This window comes from Pristiophorus japonicus, chromosome 15 (genome assembly GCF_044704955.1).
Source record: "Pristiophorus japonicus isolate sPriJap1 chromosome 15, sPriJap1.hap1, whole genome shotgun sequence".
Classification (NCBI taxonomy): domain Eukaryota; kingdom Metazoa; phylum Chordata; class Chondrichthyes; family Pristiophoridae; genus Pristiophorus; species Pristiophorus japonicus.
This window is the reverse complement of record NC_091991.1, coordinates 91,498,578-91,525,213: the sequence shown is the minus strand read 5'-3', so window position 1 is coordinate 91,525,213 and position 26,636 is coordinate 91,498,578. Positions and strand designations below refer to the sequence as shown.

The window sequence follows — 26,636 nt, the reverse complement described above, 5'->3', positions numbered from 1 at the left end:
CGGTTTGAAGGGGGGGGCGTCTTTTATTCTATCCTCTTCCATATCCTCACATACCTTTTCGCAAAAGTGGGGTTCCCCCTCACTCATCATACCTTCTGCGGGGTTGTTTCCTACATCCCTAATTATGGTTACCGCTTTGTTGGGTGGTAAGAGACCTGCTTCCCACTTTGCCCGTCTCATATTAGATACGGTTCTCAGTTTTCCTGTGTTTAACATTTCTACCAATGTGTGTTTAGTGTGGAGAAGTTTCCAGTTATCACCACAGACTCGCTTAATTTTTACTGCCCAATATTGTTCCCTCACGATTCTTGCATACGTAAAATCTCATGGGTATATATAAGTTATCAATTTCCACCAATTGGGTGGTGCTCAGGTAGGCCAGTGTGGGCCGTCCATCTATTCCGTTTATCAGAGCCTTCTTGTCGGTGATGGGAAGGGGCATATTGGTAATGGATATTGAGGCTCCCGTGTCCACTAGCATCTCACACTGTCGGCCCCCTACTAGTGGAGACACATATATCCTTCCCTCCTTTTTACTTTGTACAGGGGCCGCCGGACATCACCGGGTGGCTTTGTACGCCTGCAACTGCTGGTATTCCTGTTCTGACAGGGTCCTTGCCTTATTAGGATAGCCATTTTTACCACAGCACGTCGCTTCCAGGTGCCCTTTCTTACCACAATACGTACATTGCTTTTCGCTGCCTTTCCCTTTGCATTCCCTGGCAAAATGGCCTGGTTTTCCACAATTATGGCAAGTCCCCCTTTTCTGCCCTCCTCCTATTCCCGTGGCAGAGACCTTTTCCTGTTTTATCTTTTTCTTTTCTTAACTGCTAAAGCTTACTGTTTTAGCCTTTTTCAAAAGTCCCTTTTACACCTTCAAAGATAGCTCACCACTCGCCTAAGAGTTTGATCTGATCCCTGAAGGTATTTCTAAATTTAAAACTCTTTTTTTTTTTACTGAGCTAGAAGCTTTCGTGTCAAGGTTTTACACAAAGGAAAATGGGAGCGTTTTAAAAGGCATTCTTTATCTCATTCCTAGACTAAATTTATGTCTTTCAATCCAATTGCATGTTTTCTTTCGACAAGTAAGTGAGCGTGTCAAATAAATTCTCTTTTTTTTTTACTAACGGGACCATGTATTTTTTATCTTTTACTCAACAAACCTATCCTTTGTGCATTTCCTAGCTCCGTAACTTATCCGAATATATCCACACCTTCGTTTCTAACTTAAAATGTAATACCATAAGGTTCACAGTTTCTTAAACTTGCCACATACAGGACAACACTACGAAGAGTTTAAAAAAAACATTTCACTCTGTTTGTTTGGAAAGAGTGGGTGGAGCTAAAACAGGCAGGCAACTCCACACCTTCCCAAGCAGGCTTTCATTCATTCCACAGTCAAAATCACTCGAGTACGCTCTTCATTCAAAATAGACACTCACAAAAGTCTCTCTTCATTCAACAAAGCTTATGTCTGGATCCATATGTCACTTAAGATAGTCACTATCAGCTTTTTTATGGCATTACGTAATTACGCAAGTTACAATTAATGATAGAATTAATTAATGACCCGGACAGCCCGCGTTTTACATTATCTTCCTTACCTTCCATGTTCGCCAGTCTCGGACGTTTCCCTTTGTTTCTGTAATACTCACGGCCACGACTACTCTGTGGAGACCCTTTGTCTTTGCAACAAAGCTAGCGTGTTTCCTTACCACCGGAGTTTTTGGCTCTAGGTTGGATTGATCAGTTCCCTTCCGCACCGACCTTATTTACTAAAGGGACCTCAAACTGGTTAGTCAGCCTCTTCCCGCTATCTGTTTACTCGTATCTTATACACTATCCCGTCGTGCCCGTACACCTCACTTTTCAGTCTCTAACACCAGATTCCAGATACTGTCTTAAGTGATCACGTCTGATCGGACAGTATCCTGTTCCTGTGACGCCATTTTGTTGTGGAAAAATATTTCCGAGACTGTATAATATATAAAGAGAGGTTTATTAAATCGGAGACAAAGCTTTGGGAGAAGTGTTAAAGACCTCTGTCTTTGAACCAGCTTCTCAATTTGGTATCTCCAGTGAGGTTCTTTTATCTTACAAATTACGTCACTTTACATCACATGCTTTAGCACTTGTCTTTAAGTCTAATCATCGCATTACAAGGTTTACAAAGCTTTTCATCCAAGGCTGAGTTCTTGATATAAACCAGCCTTCATTGTGACAGGGCATTATAAACAAGGGCAGGCTTTCTGGCACCGGGAAAGACAAACATATCCGCACTTATCTCTCCAGTCATTCATTATCTCACTTTCCTATCTCCATAACTCAAGGCCAGCATACCTTGAAGTCGAACTGTTTTTTTATATATAAAGCATAATGCATCAGTATTGTCCCTTACAAAATTCATTAAAGGGGAAAATAAAACAAATGTTTGGCCCCGTATACTAGTCAAGTATATGTCCAAAAATCCACTACAACACTGATGATATTCTCTCAAAGAACCAGAACATGAGAACAGGAGTAGGCCATTGAATTTGAGCCTGTTTCCCCATTCTGGTAGATCAGGGCTAATCTGTACCTCAACTTCATCTTACCTACCTTACTAATATATCATTTGATAGCCTTAATAAAAATATATTTATCAGTTTTGAAAACTTCAGTTTACCCAGTATTCACTGACTGTCTCTGATTTGAATAATGCAAACGAATTAACTACGCCTAAAACGTGCTGGTGCTTCAGGGGTTTGTGTAATTGTCAGCTAAATTCTTGCAGTCACTGGATAAACTGCATAGGATATGTTTTGTTTGACTATGTGTTGTGCCTGAATATAAGGAACCACTATCTTGCTAAAACAAGACAGAAATGCTGCACCTAAGTTCAGAATTCATTGTGGGTAATTCAGTGCACACATGAAAAAGACTAACTAAGTTACAAGCAATTTGAATTTGCTGTGGTATTTCTAATTCTTAGCATCACTCCCTCGTTGGGCAGTTTGAGGTTCCATCGATGATGCAGGATGGTTAGTCACCAGGGCTTTGTGTCAGCTCAGAACAACCAGACCTCAGGAGCAGATGGAATCCCCACCGAGGCACTAAAATATGGCGGAGAAGCACTATTGGCACTAATGCATGACCTCATCTCTCTTATCTGGAAAGAGGAGAGCATGCCAAGAGATCTCAGAGATGCTGTAATCATGACCATCTTCAAAAAAGGGGACAAGTCCGACTGCGGTAATTACAGAGGAAACTCCCTTCTGTTGGCAACTGGGAAAGTCATTGCAAGAATTCTCCTCAATCGTATTCTCCCCGTGGCTGAAGAACTCCTCCCAGAGTAGCAATGTGGATTCCATCCGCTAAGGGGTGCAACTGACATGCTCTTAAGCGCGTGACAACTGCAAGAGAAATAGCACCAACCCTTGTACATGGCCTTCTTTGACCTCTCAAAGGCCTTTGACCTTGTCAACTGCGAGGGACTATGGAGCGTCCTCCTCCGTTTCGGCTACCCCCAAAAGTTTGTCACCATCCTCCGCCTGCTCTACGATGACATGCAAGCTGTGATCCTGACCAACAGATCCATCACAGCCACAGACCTAATCATCACGGTGACTAGGTGTACTGCAAGGTTCAGAGCTGGGCCCCCAGCTATTTACAATATACATTGATGATTTGGATGAAGGAATTAAATGTAATATCTCCAAGTTTGCAGATGACACTAAGCTGGGTGGCAGTGTGAGCTGTGAGGAGGATGCTAAGAGGCTGCAGGGTGACTTGGACAGGTTAGGTGAGTGGGCAAATGCAGTATAATGTGGATAAATGTGAGGTTATCCACTTTGGTGGCAAAAACAGGGAGGCAGAATATTATCTGAATGGTGACAGATTAGTAAAAGGGGAGGTGCAACGAGACCTGGGTGTCATGGTACATCAGTCATTGAAGTTTGGCATGCAGGTACAGCAGGTGGTGAAGAAAGCAAATGGCATGTCGGCCTTCATAGCGAGAGGATTTGAGTATCGGAGCAGGGAGGTCTTACTGCAGTTGTACAGGGCCTTAGTGAGGCCTCACCTTGAATATTGTGTACAGTTTTGGTCTCCTAATCTGAGGAAGGACATTCTTGCTATTGAGGGAGTGCAGCGAAGGTTCACCAGACTGATTCCCGGGATGGCAGGACTGACATATGAAGAAAGACTGGATCGACTAGGTTTATATTCATTGGACTTTTGAAGAATGAGAGGGGATCTCATAGAAACATATAAAATTCTGACAGGATTGGACAGATTAGATGCAGGAAGAATGTTCCCGATGTTGGGGGAAGTCCAAAACTAGGGGTCACAGTCTAAGGATAAGGGGTAAGCCATTTAGGACCGAGATGAGGAGAAACTTCTTCACTCAGAGAGCGGTTAACCTGTGGAATTCTCTACCACAGAAAGTTGTTGAGGCCAGTCCGTTAGATATATTCAAAAGGGAGTTAGATATGGCCCTTATGTCTAAAGGGATCAAGGGGTATGGAGAGAAGGCAGGAATGGGGTACTGAAGATGCATGATCAGCTATGATATTGAATGGTGGTGCAAGCTCGAAGGGCCGAATGGCCTACTCCTGCACCTATTTTCTATGTTTCCAACCTACGTCCGGAGCGGGGTCAAGCAGGGCTGCATCATCGCACTAACGCTTTTCTTGATCTTCCTGTTCAACCTATGTAAGCTCCAGGCCATATCCACGGTCATCCCATCCTCTGTCATCGAACTACGGATGACGCTTGCGTCTACACACTGAGGCCGAACTCCAAGCCATCGTCAACACCTTCACCGAGATATAGGAAAGCATGGACCTTCAGCTAAACATCCGTAAGACAAAGGTCCTCCACCAACCTGACCCCGCCACACAGTACTGACCCCGTCATCAAAATTCACGGTGCAGCCTTGGACAATGTGGAGCATTTACCATACCTGGGGAGCCTACTATCAGCAAGGGCAGACATTGATGACTAGGTCCAACACCACCTCCAGTGTGCCAGCGTAGTCTTCAGTCGTCTGAGGAAGAGCATGTTTGAAGACCAGGACCTCAAATCTGGCACCAAGCTTATGGTCTACAGGGCAGTAGTAATACCCGCCCTCCTATATGGCTCAGAGACTTGGACCATATACAGCAGACATCTCACAGCGCTGGAGAAGTACCATCAACACTGCCTCCGCAAGATCCTGCAAATCCACTGGGAGGATAGATGCACCAACGTCCGTGTTCTAGCTCAGGCCAACATCCGCAGCATCGAAGCACTGACCACATTTGACCAGCTCCGTTGAGCGGGCCACATCGTCCACATGCCCGACATGAGACTTCCTAAATAAGCGCTCGACTCTAAACTCCTACACAGCAAGCGAGCCTCAGGTGGGCAGGAGAAATGTTTCAAGGACACCCTCAAAGCCTCCCTGATAAAGTGCAACATCCCCAGCGACACCTGGGAATCCCTGGCCCAAGACTACCCAAAATGGGAGGAAGAGCATCCGGGAGGACGCTGAGCACCTCGAGTCTCGTCGCCGAGAGCATGCAGAAACCAAATGCAGGCAGTGGAAGGAACGTGTGGCAAACCAGGCTCCCCACCCACCCTTTCCTTCGACCACTGTTTGCCCCACCCATATTGGACTGTACAGTCACCTGAGAACTCACTTTTAGAGTGGAAGCAAGTCTTCCTCAATTTCGAGGAGCTGCCCATGATGATGTGTGCTGAGTGGCCAGGATTCACGGCATATTCTGGCCGATTCTGTTGTGTGAGGAGCGACTGGCGGGTGTGAGCCGTGCATTTCCAGTGGGATCTTGCACACTTTCCCAGTGTGAGCAGTTACATTTCAAGACGTTCACAAGACTGGCTGCAAACATTTAAAAGTCGGCTTCGCACTGAACTTCAGTTATGTTGCATGGATCATATACGAAGCCCAGATGATGTGCCTCTACTTTTGGATTGCATACCTCCTGGTCTTAACGTCAGTGGGAATCAGGTCACCTTCTGCCTTGGGTAGTCTGATACTTTTAGCTCAACGGAACAGTGCAGGGAGGGGGCAAGTCCGGCAAACTTCGCTGGTTGCAGTGATTTCACGGTTATCCAGTGACACCCTCTAGAAAGTGCAAATCAACCAAGAAAAGGATCGCCTCTTGGTTGAACAGCCTGCAATACCTTCTGCCTAAGCACAAGCATGAAAAATGGGCCCTTCAATGTGTTTAATTAACAATACAAATTCAAGGGCAGGCGGTGCACTGCAAATGTAGGTCTATAAATAAAACTGATAGGTCACTAATTGCATACCGAGGTGAGTTTTTCCTTCTGGTTTCTTTATATTAAAAAAATATATATATCTTCTCTTACCAGAACTAATTCATCAGCTGCCGTTACTGACAGAGAGAGAGTATGTGACTGCCATCCATTGCAGACTGCAGAACTCGCAGTCTTGGAAACTACCAGGTCTACAAGCTGTGGTCAGACTGGCCTGGGCCTTGGCTCTGCGAGGGATCTCCCAATTACCGGACACTACAGGTAAATCTTCCTTGAGCTTCACCGCCCCCTCTTCCCCCATCCACCTTCCACAACCCCTCAGCCCATATACTATGTGGGAAGATTTGGTTGAACAAGAACATGATTGTGGTTTCTGGTTTTGGGAGTTAATGATGAGTTGCAACTGAGTAGACCTGTCAGTTAATCTGAAGTGAAAGTCACTCATCGTATGCGCCTTGCTCTGGAATAATAAACATCACTGCCATGAACAAATGGGTTCACAATCTGCCTCCCACTCTCTTTGGTTATAAACCTGGTTGTTAATCTTTTCTCACTGTTAGCAGCTCAGACAAACTGGTTATACCTTCCTTTCAAACGAAGTCTGTCACTGTTGCCGGCTGCCCAGGTAGCAAGGACTGGCTTCTGATCTTGGCCACTGGCCTTGCTGTGTTGTCCTGAGTTGTGCAGCCACTTCTCTCGGGTTATCTTTTCTGCAGTTGGACCAGACTCCCTGTCTGCAGCTTGGCTTCTGCTTTTCGGGTTTTGGGTGGTGTGGGGCTGCTATCTGAAAATTCAAATCTCCTGACTTGAACTAGTGGGTATGGGGATCTTGTACTCTATTATCACTGGATGGGTGGTGCACATACGTCACACAAGATGAATGAGGACGAAGAGGGTCATTTGGCCCATCCCACTTAATCCAGTGAGGCCAATATTTCTTCCTCCCTCGACACGCATTGCAGAATCGAATGCACCATATTGCGGCAGTATAATCTCAAATGTTGACAGGGCCCCTCCCTTGCCAGTTCCAGCACTTAAGAAAACACCTCTTGTCTTTCGAGCCTGGTGCATGCTCCGAATGATAATTGTGTAATATCATTTATAAGGTTGAATCCGTGTCACGTTGAATGCTGATTATTGATGGTCTGGGTGTGACTGTGTGTTTTTCATTAACCCCAGCATTGACAGAGTTCACAGAGGCTGATGAGTTAATTGCAAACATGGCCATTGGCCAGAATGCCTTCCTTTTCCTCACCGAAGCTGTGGTGAGAGCTGAGGGTTTGTACCAAGATGAGTTCTACATCCGCAGGATTCACAACCTCATCACAGACTTCTTGACGCTCATGCCGATGAAGGTGAGTTGGAGAAGCACCAGGAGTTTATGCATCAGTGACCTGTCTCGGCAATTTGCTCTACAAGTATGGGTGAAAAAATGTTGCCCCTGACTTTGCTTCTGACTCCTGACTTGTGTCCCTAGTATTCGTGCCCTTTACTACAGTAAACAGCTTGCATCCATTTCATCATTCCCCTTCATAATCTGGAAAACTGCAGTTGGATCAGTTCAAAGTCCAAATAAAACAAGGACCTTACCCTTTCCCCATAACTTTTAATTTGCAATTGGACAGAGACCCTGTGGGAGAATTGATCGGAAAGCCCCAAATTACTGATATCACAGACTTGTCTTCTACCTTACACCACTGCCACCACCTGCATGTTCACCAGCGGTTTAAAGAGGAGCTTTTCTCTTGTTTGATCCCACAGCTTGAGGACCACTTCAGGAGAAACCACACACCATGTCTGTGCAATTTAATGTGCCATTACGTTTCTTGCGCGATGTGATGGAGCACACTTGGGTGAACCCTTGATGGGTAAAGAGCCCACTGATTTTACTGGGGTATCGGGGCTGCTGGTTCCCGATATTTGTGTCTCATGTAACCGGGTGTAACCCTACGGTAAACTTTCTGGGTGAGTGAAAACGTTATTTTTAATTTTAAACCTGGAGGTGGACATTAGTAAATGCAGTGGGGCATGATTCGAATTGTAGGCTTTGATTGCGCCGGTGCGGGAAGCAGTGGCGCAGAATTGCCCTCTTCAAGCAAAAAAAAGATGGTGAGGCGGTAATCGTGCCTTCTGTCGGCGCTCGTGGCACGCGACGCTTAACACCGCGCTGCTCACATCACCTCTTAAAGGGCAGGGCTGCTGCGATCTGAACGTCACCTTCAGTGCCGCCCACTGGGCCACCAGGGAGGGTATCGGCCTAGCACCCAAGCGGGGGTGCCAGGCTGCCTGTTGGTGACCCAGCTGAACTAGCGGCCGCCATTGTCGGGCTGACTGAAAAGTTGGCCGCACAAAAAAGATGGTGGCTGCAACGACGGCACCTCCCCTTTAAGGGTGGCCGAGGCGCCACATATACTGCAGCTTCTCGCACTGAGAAGGTGTCGGTGGCACTGCCCCGCGGAGAACTCGCTTCCACAGGACAATAAGGGGTCGGCGCGCACGTCATCACCAAAAACCCTTCAGTGCACCCTTATTGAAATTTCAGTCCCAGTAAGTTTAACGCTAGAGTTGCACTGTCTGCACTGGGAGCTGGCAGTCCAGCGCCCTGCGATTAGCAGCTCGAGGGAATGCAATCGCACACACACCTTTTCCTTGTGACTCCATCTGAGCCGTTAAATGATCTGAACAGCAAGGTCAAGTGAATTCAAATCTTACCAGCTGATCTGAGTCGTCAATAAATCCCTTTTTAAAATAACGAAGGTGGGATTCAGTGACTGCAGTGGGGTTATTCGTCCTGACCGACTCATAGATGAACATATGAGTGACCCATAGGTACCGATCCCGACTGCCAGCAGCACTGCTAGAAACATGACCGGAGCATATTCGTTCAGTATTGTATTTCACTGATTGAATGAAGCACTCTTTTGGTTATTACTGTTAGGGCATTTTGCTGGAAAAGCATGGTAGGCAAAACAAAAGCAAGCCGATAAAGTTTTGTGAACCAAGCTAATATCATTAAACGTTATAAGTGTAGTATTAGCCGAACTTAGAGAAAATGCTTCAATTGAACTCAATAGGGAGATGTGTTAGTGAAGGGAGGAAAAGTTCAGATACATTTAGACACTTGCACTCATGGAAGTTCTCAAAAGTCTTTGAACTTATGTATCAGCCTGAGTCCATCACGTAACATGCTCGTGGAAACTAGCAGAATAGTTCTTAGCCAACAACTACTTTTCATTCATCAGTCTACAGTAGGGATGTTTGAATAACTGCTGCTTAAATTGGGAACATTAACCATGTATGGAATTTTTCTCTTCTCGCTGGAGTGTACCATGAGCTATTGTGTACAGATTAATGGTGATAGGCTATAGGTGCAATGCAAGTGAATGTGATGATGAGGCAAGCTCATACAGCTCATCACTCCAGTAGCTAAACATCTAACCCAGGATTAGCTGCATTTGGAACTCCCATAATCATAGCTCCGAGATTGTCCTAAGGCGCCTGTGCCAATGTCAGCTCCATATCACAGCAATCTATTCTAATCCCCTTTCCCTGAACCCTTTGATACCTTCAAATGGTTCTCTAATTTCCTGTTGTTCTTGGGATATAGGCGACACTGGCAAAATTATATTCATCATCCATCCCCAGTAGCCCTGAGAAGGTGCTGGTGGTGGGCCTCCTTGAAACTCTGCAACCCTTGCATTGATGGTACTCCCACAAAAGTGTTTCTTATTAAGTGTTATGATTGGGTCAACTTCTACAGGCACTTGTGGTAAACCATTCCATATTCTAACATCAAAATATTTCTCTACCTTCCCCTTTGTGCTTTTAGTGCTAACCGTAAATATTTGACTCCACTTTACATGTTAGATGAGGCCATGCAGTTGTATTGTGGAGCTTAGTGCAGCACTCCGCATCGTCATGGGAAAGCATGTCTGTTGATGGATTAATCCAGTTTGACAGATTGGAGAGGACATGGGGAAATGCGTTTAAACTACGCAAGAATCGGAGCAGACTGTATGTTAGGGGGTTCTTTGCCCAGAGAGTAGTGAGCCTCTGGAATGCATTGCTGACTGATATGGTGGGTGCTGACTCTCTGCACACCTGAAAAAGAGAGCTGGGTACTTAGTTTGGGTCAGAGATCGCGTCATACGAAAGGCAAGTTGTTTAACAGTTATGCATGGTCAATGTAGGAGAGAGGAGAGGAGAGGAGAGGAGAGGAGAGGAGAGGAGAGGAGAGGAGAGGAGAGGAGAGGAGAGGAGAGGAGAGGAGAGTCTGATCACTATGCCCCAAACATCATGAATATGGGACATCATGAATATGGAAATGAGGCATCACCAGTAAGATAGTATTTATCTTTACCTTTGTGATCTTGCTTTCTGCCCCGCAGGTTAAACAACTGCGGAATCGTGCGGACGAGGATGCCCGAATCATCCACATGAGCCTGCAGATGGGAACCGACCCACCTTCCACATTGCGCCGTGACCTCGAGCACCTGATGCTACTGGTGAGAGAGAACACTGCGCCACTGCTTGGAGTTTGAATGAGCTAGCACCAAACCTGTGCCCCGGCAAATGGGCAACAACGACATGTATTTATATAGCGCCTTTAACGTGGTGAAACGTCCCAAGGTGCTTCACAGGAGCATTATCAAACAAAATTAGACACAGCTACATAAGGACAGGTAACTAAAATCTTGGTCAGAGAGTAGCTTTTCAGGAGTGTCTTAAAGAAGGACAGAGAGATAGAGAGACAGAAGTTTAGGGAGGGAATTCCAGAGTTTTTGGCCTCGGCAGCTGAAGGCATGATTGTCTGCACCATGATACTGGGCAATTACAGCAAGGGGGAACTGTGTTCGGGCACTGATTTTGTCTCGAAGGAATATTTCTTCTGTGCATTGTGTGTAAGTAAATCATAATCCATTCTTTGGACTCCAGCAAAAGGTTGTTGAGGCCCAAGTTGCTGAGATCAGAGACTGGCCAATAATTATTTGAGCTGAAGAACATTGAATAAGCTTAAGTCGCTGATTGATACTTACCAAGACATCTACAGATTCCATCTCCACGATGTGCTGACTTAACAGCTCTCTCAAAGTGGACGTAAAAGATCCCATGGCAACATTTCGAAGAGGAGCAGGGGAGTTCTCCCCGGTGTCCTGGCCACTATTTATCCCTCAATCAACATCACTAAAACAGATTATCTGGTCATTATCACATTGCTGTTTGTGGGAGCTTGCTGTGCGCAACTTGGCTGCCGTGTTTCCTACATTACAACAGTGACTACGTTGTTGGCTGTAAAGCGCTTTGGCGCGTCCATGGCGGTCGTGAAAGGTGCTATATAAATGCAAGTCTTTTTTCTGTTTTAATAGTTATGACTTGCTGTACATACTTGAAGCCGCAACAATTCCAATTATTTAATTTCCACTGTTAACTTAAGTGTTTTCTGGTGAATGCTGAGGGAGGGGAAGAATATCCCAGGTTTACAATCCAGAATTTGCATCTTTTAATGGGTGAGTACCCGTGACCATTTGGTTCCTGCTGTTCAGGTAGATTGCTGAGGGCCTCCAGTGGCAGAAAACAAGTAGTGCTTCATAAGAACAGATTATCTGTAAATTGCCCACGGACCTGCATGCTGGCGCACAGCCGAGTGCTGGTACACCAAGCGCGCACATTTTGTAGGTTTGCCAACAGATGAAGTTGTGCCAGTGGAATTGATGCTGTGGATTTTAATTAGAGGCCTACAGTTTTGATGCCCGAGATGATACTTCCATTTATCTATCTCTGTAATCTCCTCCAGCCCCACAATCCCCCCCACCCCCCCGAGATGTCTGCGCTCCTCTAATTCTGCCCTCCTAAGCATCCCTGATTGTAATTGCTCAACCATTGGTGGTCATGCCTTCTGTTGCCTCGGCCCCAGGCTCTGGAACTCCCTGCCTAAACCTCTCCGCCTCTCTACCTCTCCTTCCTCCAAGACGCTCCTGAAAAGGATACCCCTGTGACCAAGCCCGTGCTAATTTCTACTTATGGAACTCCGTGTCAAATTTTTATCACATAATACTCCTGTGAAGTGTCTTGGGACATTTCACTACGCTAAAGGTGCTATATGAGCACAAGTTGTTATATAGCACCTTATCATAACTCAACTCCAAATTGTCTACTCATAATGAATTACTTGAGAGATGACCATTTCTTCCTCTTTTGGTAGATTGGGGAGTTGTACCAGAAGGATCCTTTTAAACTAGAGCTCGCCCTTGAATATTGGTGTCCATCAGAACCAGTCCAAACCACGACCATGACTGGTTCCTTCTTGGGTTTGACCCACCATCGGCCACCACAACGCCAGGTATGTCTCCAGTGATATCAGCCAAGCTGCACAACTGAGATCGATAGATCTTTATCAGGTAACAGTACCGAGAAATATGGATCATGGGTGAATAAATGGAGTTGAAGTACAGATCAGCTATTATCTAATTGAATGACAGAAGAAGCTCAAAGGACTGAATGGTCTAATCTTGTTCCTATGTAACTGCTGATTTAGCAATATAGCTCAATGTGTATTGCTGCTCCACAATGACTGGGCGGTCAGTGTTGTGCCTGCTATCACTTCCAGATCTTTCAGCCTCTCCCTTAGCTAGTGCAACACTATTCAACAGAGATAGTGGATGCATTGGTTGTCATCTACCAAAATTCCCTGGATTCTGGGGCGGTCCCAGCAGATTGGAAAACCACAAATGTAACGTCCCTATTTAAAAAAAGAGGCAGACAAAAAGCAGCAAACTATAGACCAGTTAGCCTGACATCTGTCATTGGGAAAATGCTGCAATCCATTTTTAAGGAAGCACTAGCGGAGTCAGCATGGTTTTATGAAGGGGAAATCATGTTTGACAAATTTGCTGGAGTTCTTTGAGGAGGTAACAAGCAGGATGGATAAGGGGGAATCAGTGGATGTGGTATATTTGGATTTCCAGAAGGCGTTCGATATGGTGCCACATAAAAGGTTACAAAATAAAAGCTCACTGGGTTGGGGGCAATATATTCGCATGGATTGAGGATTGGCTAACTAACAGAAAACAGGGAGGGGGATACATGGGTAATTTTCTGGTTGGCAAACAGTGACTAGTGCTGGGTCCTCAACGATTTACAATCTATATTAATGACTTAGATGAAGGGACCGAGTGCAACGTAGCCAAGTTTGCTGATGATGCAAAGATGGGTGGGAAAGCCAAAAAATCGGCAAAGGGATATAGACAGGCTAAGTGAGTGGGCAAACATTTGGCAGATGGAGTATAGTGTGGGAAAATGTGAGGTTATCCACTTTGGCAGCAATATTCGAAAAGCAAATTATAACTTAAATGGTGAAAAATTGCAAAGTGCTCAGTACAGAGGGACCTGGGGGTCCTTGGGCATGAATCACAAAAATTTAGTATGCAGGTACAGCAAGTAATCAGAAAGGCAAATGGAATGTTGGCCTTTATTGCAAGTGGGGATAGAATATAAAAGCAGAGAAGTCCTGCTACAACTGTACAGGGTATTAGTAAGGCCACACCTGGAATACTGCGTTCATTAGGTTGATTCCGGAGATGAGGGGGTTGGCTTATGAGGACAGGTTGGGCGTTTACTCATTGGAGTTCAGAAGAATGAGGAGTGATCTTATTGAAACGTATAAGATAATGAGGGGGTTCGACAAGGTGGATGCAGAGAGGATAATTCCACTCTGGGAAAACTAAAACTAGGGGCATAGTCTCAGAATAAGGGGCACCCATTTAAAGCTGAGATGAGGAGAATTTCTTCTCTTAGAGGGTTGTAAATCTATGGAATTCTTTGCCTCAGAGAGCTGTGAAGACTGGGTCATTGAATATATTTAAGGCAGAGATCTACAGATTTTTGAGCGAAAAGGGAGTGAAGGGAGCGGGCAGAGAAGTGGAGCTGAGTCCATGATCAGATCAGCCATGATCTAATTAAATGATGGAGCAAGCTCGAGTGGCCAAATGGCCTACTCCTGCTCCTATTTCTTATCTTCTTAATCATTAAATAAGTTCTGTTACACTGCCTTGTGATGAATTTTTTAAGCAGTGATGGACACCTCCAACATTACGGAGAAGAAAATGAACACTTGCCACATTTGTTTGCGCTACTGGAAAGTACATACAAATGTTAGCTCCAGGGTTATAAACTCTGTCCTTTCAGCAAAAAACGTCCAACTTTCTTCTTGCAGGTTGTTCTGTCTAAGTTTGTGAGGCAAATGGGAGACATGCTGCCACCATCTCTTTACCTGCCCTACCTTAAGATGCTGCGTGGACTGGCCAATGGGCCACACTGTGCACACTACTGCTTCAGTCTGCTCAAAGTCAACGGCAGCAGTCATGGTAAGCAAATGGTAGCTGTATCGTTGCTCAGCCCTACATCAGAGGGAGACCCGTTAATAGAACAGATTAAAATGTATCAAAAATATTTCTGACGTGGGACAAAAAACTTGAGTTAGAAATACAGGGATGTGCTTTGCCAGCCGCCTTTTGCCAATGAGGAAGGTCCCAGGTTTGATCAATGATCTGTGTTAAATTAGCTGATCTCCGCTTTGTAGTAGTGCCCCAAGGTTAGTGAGAGGAGAAACCAACCAAGGTTTCCCTTGACCACCACCATAGAGTCATACAATGATACATCACAGAAGGAGGCCATTCCATCCACTGTACCTGTGCCGGCTCTGTGAAAGAACGATCCAATTAGTTCCACTAGCCTGCTCTTTCTCCATTGCCCTGAAAACTTTCCACTTCAAGTATTTTTCCAATTCATTTTTGAAAGTTATTATTGAATGCTGACACCACCCTTTCAGGCAGTGCATTCTAGATCATCAACAACTCGCGGCGTAAAAATATTTTTCCCCATAATCACCTCTGTCTCCTCTGGTTACTGACCCTTCTGCCACTGGAAACAGTTTCTCATAATTTACTCCATCAAAACAGTTCCTGATTTTGAACATCTCTATAAAATCTCCCCTTAACCTTCTCTGCCCCAGGAACAATCTCAGTTTCTCCAGCCTCTCCATGTAACTGAAGTCTTTCATCCCTGGTACCATTCTAATACATCTCCTCTCTACCGTTTCTAAGTTCTTGTCAGCCTTACTAAAGTTCCCCAGAATTTGACACAATACACCCCAGCTGAGGCCTAACCAATGTTTTATAAAGGTTTAGCATAACTTCCTTGTTCTTGTACTCTGATCCTCTGTTTCTAAAGGCAAGGATCCTATATGCCTTTTTTAACAGCCGCCTTGTCCTGCCACTTTCAAAGACGTGTGTACATATACACCCAGGTGTCTTTGTTCCTGTACTCTCTTTAAAATTGTACCATTTAGTTTATATTGCCTCGCCTCATGTTCCCAGCAAAATGATTCACTTCATAGTTCTGTTAAATTTTATTGCCATGTCTCTGCCCATTCACTAGTCAATCTGTGTACTCCTGAAGTCTATGATTATCCTCCTCACTGTTCACTACATTTCTGATTTTCGTATCTTCTGCAAACTTTGAAATTATGCCCTGTATACCGAAGTCTAGATCATTAATGTATATGAAAAAGAGCAGTGATCGCAACACTGACCCCAGAGGATACCACTTCCTCCAGCCTGAAGAATAACCACTCACTACTCTCTGTTTTCTGTCCTTTAACCAATTTTATATCCACGCAGCCACTGCCCCTTCAATCTATTTTGCTAAATCTATTATGTGGTACTTTATCAAACGCCTTTAGAAAATCCATATACACAACATCAGCCCTCTGCATTACTTCTTCAGAGAACTCGATCAAGCTCACGAAACACAATTTGTGTTAACAAATCCATGCTGGCTTTCATTTCTTAACTCATATTTTGATAAGTGGCAATTAATTTTGTCCCGTATTAATGTCTATAAAAGTTTCCCCACAACCGGCGATAGGCTGACTGGCCTGTAGTTACCGGGGTTATTCCTCTCCCCATGTTTTGAACAGAGGTGTTACATTTACAATCCTCTGGCATCACTCCTATATCTCAGGAGGTTTGGAAGATTGTGGCTAGAGCCTTTGCAATTTCCACCCGGACTCCCATCAGGACTGAGAGATTTTTCTACTTTGAGTGTCGTCATCCTTTTAAGTACCTCCTATTTACAGTGGTGCCAGAAGAGTGGAGGATTATAAATGTTGCAACCCTATTTATTAAAAAAAGGGGCTGAGGGATAAACCTGGTAAGTTCAGGCCAAGCAGTCTAATGTTAGTGGTGGGAAAACTGAGAGACCATTGTCAAGGACGAAATTATTTCTTGGCGTAGCATGGGTTAATAAGGAAGGCAAATCGTCTGATTGACTTGATTGAGTTCTTTGACCAAAGAGGGTTGGTGATGGTAGTGTAGTAGATGTATGGACTTTCAAAAGTCATTTGATAAAGTACCTTCTCAGAAAATAGAAGCATGTGGTATTAACGGGTCGGTGGCAACTTGAGTAAATTGGCTAAGGGACTGGAGGCAGAGAGCAGTGAACGGATGTTTTTCTGACTGGAGAGAAATATGTAATGGGGTCTGTATTGGGGCCATTGGTTTTCTTACTGTATATAAATGATCTGGACTTAGGAAGTACCCTTTCGAAGTTTGTGGATGAAACAAAACTTGGCAATATCGTGAATAGTGAGCAGGATAGTAGTAGATTTAATGTGGAGACAGACAGACTGGAGAAATGGCAGACACTTGGCAGATACAATTTAATGCAGATAAGTGTAGAGTGATGCACTTTGGGATAAACAACATGGAGAGGCAGTACAATCTAAATGGTACTATTTTGAGGGGGGTGCAAGAGCAGAGGGGCTTGGGGGTGCATATTTAAAAATCTTTGAAGGTGGCAGGGCAAGTTAACAAAGCGTCGGGACATTGAATCTAAAAAAAGGAAGCCATGTTAAACCTTTACAAATCTCTGGTTCGGCCTGAACTGAAGTCCAATTCTGGGCACCACACTTAGGAAGGATGTCAAGACCTTGAAGAGTGTTCAGAGGATGGTTACCAGGATGAGGGACTTCAGTTTTCGGGAGATTGGAGAAGCTGGGATTGTTTTCCTGAGAGCAGGGAAGAGGAGACCTAATAGAGGTAGTCAAAATTACGAGGGGTTTTGAAAGAGCAAGTAAGGAGAAACTCTTTCCTCTGGCACGTGGGTCAGTAACCAGAGGTCACAGGTTTGAAATCATTGGCAAAAGAACGAGCAGGGAAATGAAGATACATTTTTTTCACACAGAAGCATGTTGTGATCTGTAACGTGCTACGTGAAAGGGTGGTGGAATCAGATTCCACAGGAACTCTCAAAAGGCAATTAGACATGTACTTGGAGGACTAATTTGCAGGATTATGGGGAAAAGGCTGGGGTGTGGAACTAAATTGGACAGCTCTGGCATAATGGACTGAATGGCCTTCTGTGCTGTATGATTCTACGATTATTTACTTATTTACTGTTTCCCCTTGGTTTAATTACTTAGTACCTCCTTCCCACTATCATCAAATTCCCATTGTCATTCTGTTTAGCAAGCCACTCGTTCAGTAGATTCATCCAACTCTCTCCAAGCTCTGAAAGCTCTGCTTTTGCTGAGATCCCGCTAAGATATATTCAGTAATTGCTTCTGAGACATGTGGAGGCTGAGTGACATGTGCCTCCAATCTCATATAACTGCAAAAAAAGGAAATCTGTGAGTAATGAGTTCGGCATACCCCTGACATGTACACGTTCCCGCACAAGACACTGGACAGTGATCGCTAGTGCGAATCCTGGCTCTGCAATCGAGGGTTGCTAAGGCTAATTGTACTGACAGATTTTTGTCCTGTCTGGGCTCAGTTAACTTGGGACAGGTTACGGTTGAATCTGGGAATGTCAAAACCTATATGACTTGGTGTGTCAAGTGACTGGTCGGTTTGGCGCTCTCCATGGTTGAATATCCTGCTGACTGACATTTTGGAAGCTCTCACGTAATAATAGCCACTCGCGTGCGGTACAGGGGAATTACCAGCGCCTGTGCAGCCACGCCCTTGAGAGAGCGGGGGCTGGGGGTAGAAAGCTGGTGGAAGAGGAAAAAGTAAGACTTATAACCACAGTGGTTTTTATTCAGTGATGGAAAACTTGTGTTCATTGTTCCTTGCAGTAGAGAACATCCAGGTGGTCGGAGGCAACCCAGTGTCATGGGAACATTTCTTCCAGTCTCTGATGCTGTACCACGAGCATTTAAGGAGAGATTTGCCAAGCACAGACGCCATACAGTACAGGCACATGCCTTTGAGGGGTATCACACAGCGGGAGATGGACGGCCTCATCGCCTTCCTGCAACTAACGGGCACCATCGTCAAATGGGTAACGTACTTGGACATCTCTGGACGAACCCGACACTGAGAACACTGTGAAGCAATGGAAATCCCACTCCTGTTTGTTTTGTGGAGGAGATGTTGTCTGACCATTATTTTCCCCTATCCCTCCACATCGTTATGCAGGCCACACGTTGCCCCCAAGCACTGTCTTGGGTGAGGTCACCTGACTCGGCACAGGGGATTAAACCTCGAGCCTCCCTAATCTGTGGGTCAGCTTCTTACTGGCTTAGCTGACCAAGCCATCCTGGGAGCTTGACCGTCTGAAAAAGTGTTCAGTTCACAGACCGTGATACTGAAACAAACCCTGACAGCACAGTGAGAAGGCCACATTGCTGCGTTATTAATGTATGAGTAGAACACAACTCAAGTCAGAATGAAAAGCTGTTTCCCCAGTTCTCGACTGTTTTCGCTCTCTTACTGTTTTATCATTTTTTTCTTTGCTACCAGTGTACTCAAATCTATCTTTGATTTTCTCTCTGCTTTTAAAAAAAATACTGTATTTCTGTATTCAATTCTGCTTCTGGATCCCACTGTTGGCCCTGGAGATGCTCAGAATTAGCCTCTGATTGGGTGAAAACCAGTTTCATGGTCTCTTACCGAGCCAGTTGTGGCTCCGAACTTGAATGACTGCCGTGGTCAATCACTCATTGAGTTGGCTCAGCAGTGTCCCCAGCAGTGCGATTGAAGGGGCTGCTCCTCAAATTCTGTTTGCACTTCAGTTCCACACACCTGATCTTTGGGCACCCTGTGCGGAGGGGAGCGGGCAGCTCAGAAGGACTCCTCATCGGACTGCTCCTGGGCATGTCCAAGGGGGCCATCAGCCGGTCTAGGCAGCGGGCGGTCGAGGGGGTCATTCAGCCCGACTGCCTGCCTCTCTTCCGCGGTTACATCCGAGCCAGGAGATGGAGCACGCGGTGTCCACCGGTACACTCGCAGCCTTCCGCGAGAGGTGGGCACCGGAGGGACTGGAGTGCATCATCACTCCCAGCAACCAAATTTTAATTTGATGTTTTGTCTCAAGTTTGATTTGTTTATTGTGCCAGTTTTAGTGCCCCACCACCCCTTTTTTAGCCAGGGGGCACTTGTATAATTTGTGTTTTAGTGCCCTCAAAAAAAAAAACAAGGGGGCACTTGTTTGAAAGTGTTTGGTGTGTGTCCCCCCTTTAATCAGGGGGCACTTGATTTAATTGTTTCCTACAAAATCGTAACCCAATGACACTACATCGCTGGTGATGGGACACATATTTTATCCAAAGTCACAGCTGCCAAGAATTCATAATCCATTGACTTTGCTCAGCTTTCTTCTGAATAATGGTGGAAAATGTTAGCAGTCCCAAGTGTTTGCTGAACCAACAATATAAAACAAGTATTAAGCCTGTAAAATGAGACTGATTTGAATATACTGTGTTATTGAATGAAACCTTATTGTTAGTGTGTGAAACAGGTTCTGAAAACACCTGTACTCGCTCCCCAGAGGATAAAGATACCATCTGGTGTAGTGCTAATCATACCAGCTCTGTGAGCTCGTCCAAGCTGTGGGCAGTAGCTGAGATCCTCATAAAATGATACAGCACAGAAAGATGCCTTTCTGCCTGTTGTGCTTTTTGAAAGATCTATCCAATTAGTCCCACTCCCCCGCTCTTTCCCCATAGCCCTGCAAATCTTTCCTTTTCAAAGTATTACTCTAATTCCCTTTTAAAAGTTACTATTGAATCTGCTTTCAGCAGCCTTTCAGGTAGTGCATTCCAGATCATCATAACTCACTATGTAAAAGAAATACTCCCAAAGGTTGATGATGCAACAGTGCACCCTTTTTAAAAAAAAAAAGTACTTGCATTTATACAGCCCCTTTTACATTTTTGGGATGTCGCAATGAACGCTGGCCTTGCCTGCAACACCCACATCTTGAGAATCAATTTTTAAACAGATGGACTGAAGGGCTTCACCTGCCTGAAACTGATGCTGTGCAACCTGCAGTTCTACAATTGGTCTCCACACCCTTAGTACAAGAATAAGAAACGTCCGCTAGTCCTCCTAATCATGTTTCTCTTCTCCATAGACTGGCCAGTGCTACAAAGTGCATGATATTGGGTGAGAGCAGGATCGGGCTCGGCTACAATACACCCCTAGTCGCGTAGACTCGCTGCCCAGCTCACACATTATGAAGGGCCACTTTGGTCGAGGGCTGTTAGCACCCATGGAATTGTACCATAGCAGATGTTGGTACCTTCAGCAGAGAAGATGGGAGGGGGGATAAAATCATGCAGCCTATTCAAAGAGCGAGCCACCTTGACATCATTCCTAATTTTTGCTGTTGTTGCTGTGGTCTGAAATTGGACTCTGGTTTTATTTGTGCCTCTAACTGGAGGTGTTCAGCTTGAGCACTTTTACTGGAGAGCAACGCGTTTGGATACCTGTGTACTTGCCAAATTAAAACCGTTTCAATGAAGCATCACGTTAAGGTGCATTGCTCATTGATTGTTGGCATTTCTCTGCCCCTTGCCCAATGCCTAAGTGTAAAAATGCACAGTGTAGTACTGAACATGCAGACCAGAGCACCCCAGATTTGATTTCTGCTGTGTTGAGCTAGCAGCATTTGGGGACTATAATTGGCAGTGGGGAAATACTCAGTTCACTGTTCACTCACGTGCCGGCTGCACATCTCTCTGGTTGTATGGCCTGTCGAGACTTGCTGTTTAGTCTTGCACCTGAATAATGGACACGTGGCTGAGCAGTCTAATGCCTGAGGGATTGTTCTACAGTCGAACTCCAGCACTTTCTCGATATTAGGAGGATAATCTGGACAGGGGGAGGGAACGTTCTAGTGCTTAAATTCACTCATTTTATCTTCCAGAGCGAAAATGCCCGCCTGGCTTTGTGTGAGCACCCGCAGTGGACACCTGTTGTGGTTATGTTGGGATTGATCCAGTGCAGCATACCACCTGTTCTAAAAGCTGACATACTGAAGGCACTGGCAGAATTTGGCAAATCACCAGAGATTGCTGCTTCCCTTTGGCAGTCGCTGGAGTACACACAGGTCGGTAACACTAAATGCAGTGCCCAATTTGGGATGGTGCAATGTAATATAGAGGGACATGGTCCACTACGGGCTCTGTGAAGTGACAATCATCACCAACCAGTGACTCATGCAGCTTTATGACGTTCGCTGACCGTTCTTGAACGTGAGAAATGGCTTCTGCAAGAGGCCTGTCAGGAGCAGAGCCTCGAGAGGGAGTAGCTTGACAGTACTGGGGTTGGTGTGGGAATCAACACTGACAAAGTCGAGAATGTGAGCTGAGGCCACACTGTCAACAAGAGCTCTGCATTGATTTCTCCCCTCTCGTGTCCCATGCAGACATTGATTCTGTACATCCTAACTTATCTCAACACCCAACAGTGAATTCTCAACAATGTTTTCATTTTTCAGATGTTGCAGACAGTTAAGATCCCAAGTCAGAGACAAGACACTGGGATTGAGGTAAGCATCTACTAAGTAAAGAGCCCAGCTGAATGAGAGGGGGCTCACGCCATTGCACTACAATTACATGCGACCAGTGTTTGTATGGTTTCCCCAGTGGAATGCCAGGAAGTCACTGGTTAGCACCTGTGCCAACAGTGGGGGAGGGGGTGCGTTGAAGGATGCTGCTACCGGCAGTGGGGGAAGGGAGCATTAGTGTGTGGGGGAATTAACTCCACTGTGGATGGGGGCGAGAACCTATGGGCCTTAAGACCTTTCCTCATCCTCGATATGTCAACACTACACTTTAAAACAAAAATACAAAATGCTCGTAATTCATACCAAGTCTTTCAGAGTGTCTCGAGTGTGCTGTGTAGACATTTTTTCCAAACTACTCCTCATGAAGAATCTGTCTTCCCTACTTTAATGGTCTCTTTCTACAGATGTTAACGACCTACTATGTATTTTTCTGTACTTAGTTCAGACTTAGATGAGTTCCATTTGTTTATATCCATTGGAATTCTTCAGCAATAATCAGAGCTAATAAATGAAACTATTTTGTGGGGAGCGGGAGGTGGAAATCAAGTGTAATAACTTGCGCCACATTGTGTACCATCAACTCAAAAAATCCACTAATGTTCCCAAAATACAACAAGATTGAAGCATGTGATATCAAACAGAGCTGAAGTAGTTCGAACAGAGCACAAGTACAAGGTACAAATGTCTGTTACCTCGAGACTTGACCATTCCAGTGCTCTCCCATTTTCCACCCTCCATAAGCTTGGGATCTTCAAAGATTCTGCTGCCTGTATCTTAACTCGAACCAAGTCTCGTTCACCCAACGCCCCTGTGCACACTGACCGACATTGGCTCCCAGTCTGACCTACATTGGCTCCTGGACTGACCATCTAATATCCTTGAGAGAGAGAGAGACTTTTTATATCCTTAGTTCTTGCATATTTTGAAAGAAGTCTGGAGCTATAATCCTGGGCGATACTGTATAAAGACAGCAGTTAGTTTGAAGTCACAATGAACTGGGCTAGTCAGAATACTCTGGTAGTTGATAGGCACATACAAAGTAAGCTTCTGTGTTTCAAGGCTTTTATGTTGAGCACTAATGGATGGGATGCCCTTTAGTAGCGTTGATTCTGTGTAGAATAGTCAGGCCTGTATTCGCTGTAAGTCTCTTTGTGTTCAATACTGGTCATTTATTTGTTTTGCTATTCAATTAACTAGTTTACAGTGTGAGATCGTATATTCTTTCATCTATCAAAGACAGGGAAATTACTTGGAGATAGAATATATATTTGAGTAACAGAGTATAGTGACCAGGGATTTCAATTTGGTCTCGGGGACTCATTCCCTACATTTAACCTAGACATTGGGAAGGTAAAAGCACACTGGTTCGGAGGGAACGTAGGCCCCAAGTTTCCACATGATTTGCTCCTGATTTTTAGGAGCAACTGGTGTAGAACGGAGTATCTTAGAAATCGGAATTCTCGTCATTTAGTTTGCTCCAGTTCTAGTCAGTTTGAACAGTTTCACTTTGGAATAGAATTTTTTTTTCAAAAGGGGGCGTGTCCGGCCACTTATGCCTGTTTTCAAAGTTTCGTCAGTGAAAACTTACTCCAAACTAACTTAGAATGGAGTAAGTGAAGACTTTTGTACGCTCGAAAAAACCTTGTCTACACTTTAGAAAATCAGGCGTAGGTTACAAATAAGGCGTAGGGAATGGGGGGGGGGGGGGGTGTTTAAAGGGAAGTTTACAAACATTAAATACTTCAGTTTTACAAATAAAGAGCCATCATCAATAATAAATGATAAATACATCAATAAATCAACCAATAAATCAATCAAAAAAAATTAATAAATAATTTTTTTTTTAAATCAATAAATAAAACATTTTCTACTTACCGACTGCAGCACTGGGAGCCCTCCAACAGCATGCTGGGATGCCCCCCCCCCCCCCCCCCACAGTGTGTCTCTGTCAGTGTCTCTATTTCTCTGTCTGTCTGTCTGTGTCTCTCATTCCCTGTCTGTCAGTGTCTGTGTTTCTGACAGCGAGAGGAGGAGGGGAGCAGAGGGAGGGATGGGGAGAAGGGGAAGGGGAAGGGGGGTGGAGAAGGGGGAGAAAGGAGATGGGGGTGGGGGGAGAAAGGAGATGGGGGTGGGGGGAGAAAGGAGATTGGAGGGGGGGAGAAAGGAGATTGGGGGGGGGGAGAAAGGAGATGGGGAGGGAAGGGGGGTGGAAGGAGATGGGTGGGGGGGGGGAGGCTGAACGGGCTGGGCCCGAGACTTCGGGCAGGGCCCGTCCTCAGCACCAGATTTACAGGTAGGTGGCGTTGGGTCGGGTCGGGGGGGTGGTGGGAGGGAGGTCGGTTCAGAGAGGGAGAGGGAGGTTCGGTCGGATCCAGTCCGGGGGGGGGGGAGCGGGAGTCGGGGCGGGGGGGGGGATGGGCGGAAGCGGGAGTCGGGTCGGGTCCAGAGGCGCGGGGGGGGACGGGAGTCTGGTCCGGTCCGGGGGATGGGGGGGGAAGCGGGAGTCCGGTCCGGGGGGGGGGGGGGGGGCGGGAGTCAGGTCCGGTCCGCTCAGGGGGCAGCGGGGGGGGGAAGCGGCGGTCGGGGGGGGCGGGAAGCGGGAGTCGAGTCGGGTCGGGAGGAAGCAGGAGTTAGCCGTGGGAGGAGCCTTATGCACGCAGCCCCAGTGAGGCCATTGGGCCAGGGCTAGGGGCTGCGTGCTTCGGGCCCCTCCCACACAGCTACTGCACATGCGTGTCCACTGTAGCGCGCATGACACGCATGTGCAGAGGTCCCGGCACTGTTTTCAGCGCAGAGACCTAGCTCCGCTCCCTACAGCTCGTGCTGCGCTGCGCCGAGGGCCAGAACACCTGCAGGGAGCTGGAGAATCTGGAGGTTTTTTTTAGGCGCACTTTGTGGCGCAAAAAACGGGTGTCCAGGTCGGGACTGCGCCGTTCTAGGCGCGGCTCGAAACTTGGGCCCGTAAGGTCTGCCGATAAGAATGGCTGGTAACATTGAACCCACAGAAAATTGTTTTCTTTGGTTCCATTGTAAAGGCAGAATTGAATTTATCCAGACACACCCGGCAGTTTTGGGTTTGGTTTCCTGATTTCAGCAAGAGTTGCGGGTGGTCAGAAAACCTGGGCTTGAAGAGTGGGAGAGAAACAACTCGGGTTCCTGATCCGGGTCACGATCCTCCAGTTCAACATTGGGATGACCAGGGTCAGGGAGTTTTCGGCTTTCACCACAAATCTACCCATGACACCGTCCCTCTCCCCGGTCACGGTCTTGCCGTTAAACCAGACTGTTCACAACCTCGACGTTCTATTTGTCCCTGAGCTCATGTCCTCTCCGTCACCAAGACCATCTACTTCTATCTCCACCTCCATCCCTGCTGCTGAAGCTCTCCTACATGCCTTTGTCACCTTCCGGCTCGACTCTTCCAATGCCCTCCTTGCAGGCCTCCGGTCCCTCCACACTCTGTAAAATTCAGCTCACCCAAAACTCTTTTTTTGACAGATTATACCTCTTTGAAGTGCCTTGGGACATTTTTCTATGCTAAAAGCACTGCAAGTTTTTGTTGTTGCCACATAATTGGCAAAAGAACCCCGGGGGGTGGGGGGGGAGATGGGAAACTCTTTTACACAACGAGAGTTGTTGTGATCTGGAATGCTCTGCCTGAAAGGGTGGTGGAAGCAGATTCAACAATAACTTTCAAAAGGGAATTGGATATATACTTGAAAAGGAAAATTTGCAGGACCACGGGGAAAGAGCAGGAGGAGTGGAACCAGTTGGCTAGGTCTTTGAGAGGAAGCACAGGCACAGTGGCACAAATGGCCTCCTGTGCTGTACGATTCTATGAATTTGGGGCTTGATTTCAGATTGTCACATTCCTTACTATTTTTTCCCTCAGGTGGAGTTGAACGAAATTGAATCTCGCAGTGAGGAGTATCCTCTCACCAGAGCATTTTGCTACCTGATAAGCACACTGGTAGAAAGCTCTTTCCCCACAAACCTTGGAGCTGGGCTCCGTCCACCGGGATTCGACCCTTACCTCCAGTTCTTCAGGGATTCCGTCTTTCTCCGCTTTCCAACCAGAGCATACAGAAGAGCTGCAGAAAAGGTGAGAGGTGGTCTTGGTCCTTTTGGAAGCAATGTTGGATGTCTCATTTTATGCACGTTTTTTTCTTTCATTGAACCCTGTATTACGGCGTTGCAGATCTGGACTTTGGTTCCGTTGAGCGATATTAATTCTTGATGTGTGTGATCTTCCACAGTGGGAGGTGGCTGAGGTTGTGCTTGAGGTTTTCTACAAACTCCTGAGAGATTATGAGCCCCGGCCAGACGACTTTACAGACCAAATGGTAGAGCTTCAAGGTAAATGATGTATGCTGGACATTCCCATATTGGTAGCCACTCGGTGGGATCAGACCTCTAACTGGGAGAAATTTAGGTTATTAATGATTGTTCTGTGAAACCTTCTGTGGTAAGTTTTATTTCCCATTGATTCAAAACCTGTTGGAAGTAATATTTGAATTGTAAAT

General features: G+C 45.8%; 1 protein-coding gene across 2 annotated transcripts in view; it reads left to right on the top strand.

The window, feature by feature from the left end:
- Positions 1–26,636, top strand: part of nup205 (nucleoporin 205) — a 168,661-nt gene that overhangs the window by 19,719 nt on the left and 122,306 nt on the right. For both annotated transcript variants that reach the window (XM_070900700.1, XM_070900701.1), the window contains exons 7-16: positions 6,358–6,522; positions 7,441–7,616; positions 10,650–10,766; positions 12,464–12,601; positions 14,474–14,624; positions 18,398–18,603; positions 21,472–21,654; positions 22,045–22,095; positions 26,006–26,215; positions 26,370–26,469. In XM_070900700.1, the coding sequence (XP_070756801.1) occupies positions 6,358–6,522; positions 7,441–7,616; positions 10,650–10,766; positions 12,464–12,601; positions 14,474–14,624; positions 18,398–18,603; positions 21,472–21,654; positions 22,045–22,095; positions 26,006–26,215; positions 26,370–26,469 (1,497 nt within the window). The remainder of the gene's footprint in view (positions 1–6,357; positions 6,523–7,440; positions 7,617–10,649; positions 10,767–12,463; positions 12,602–14,473; positions 14,625–18,397; positions 18,604–21,471; positions 21,655–22,044; positions 22,096–26,005; positions 26,216–26,369; positions 26,470–26,636) is intronic.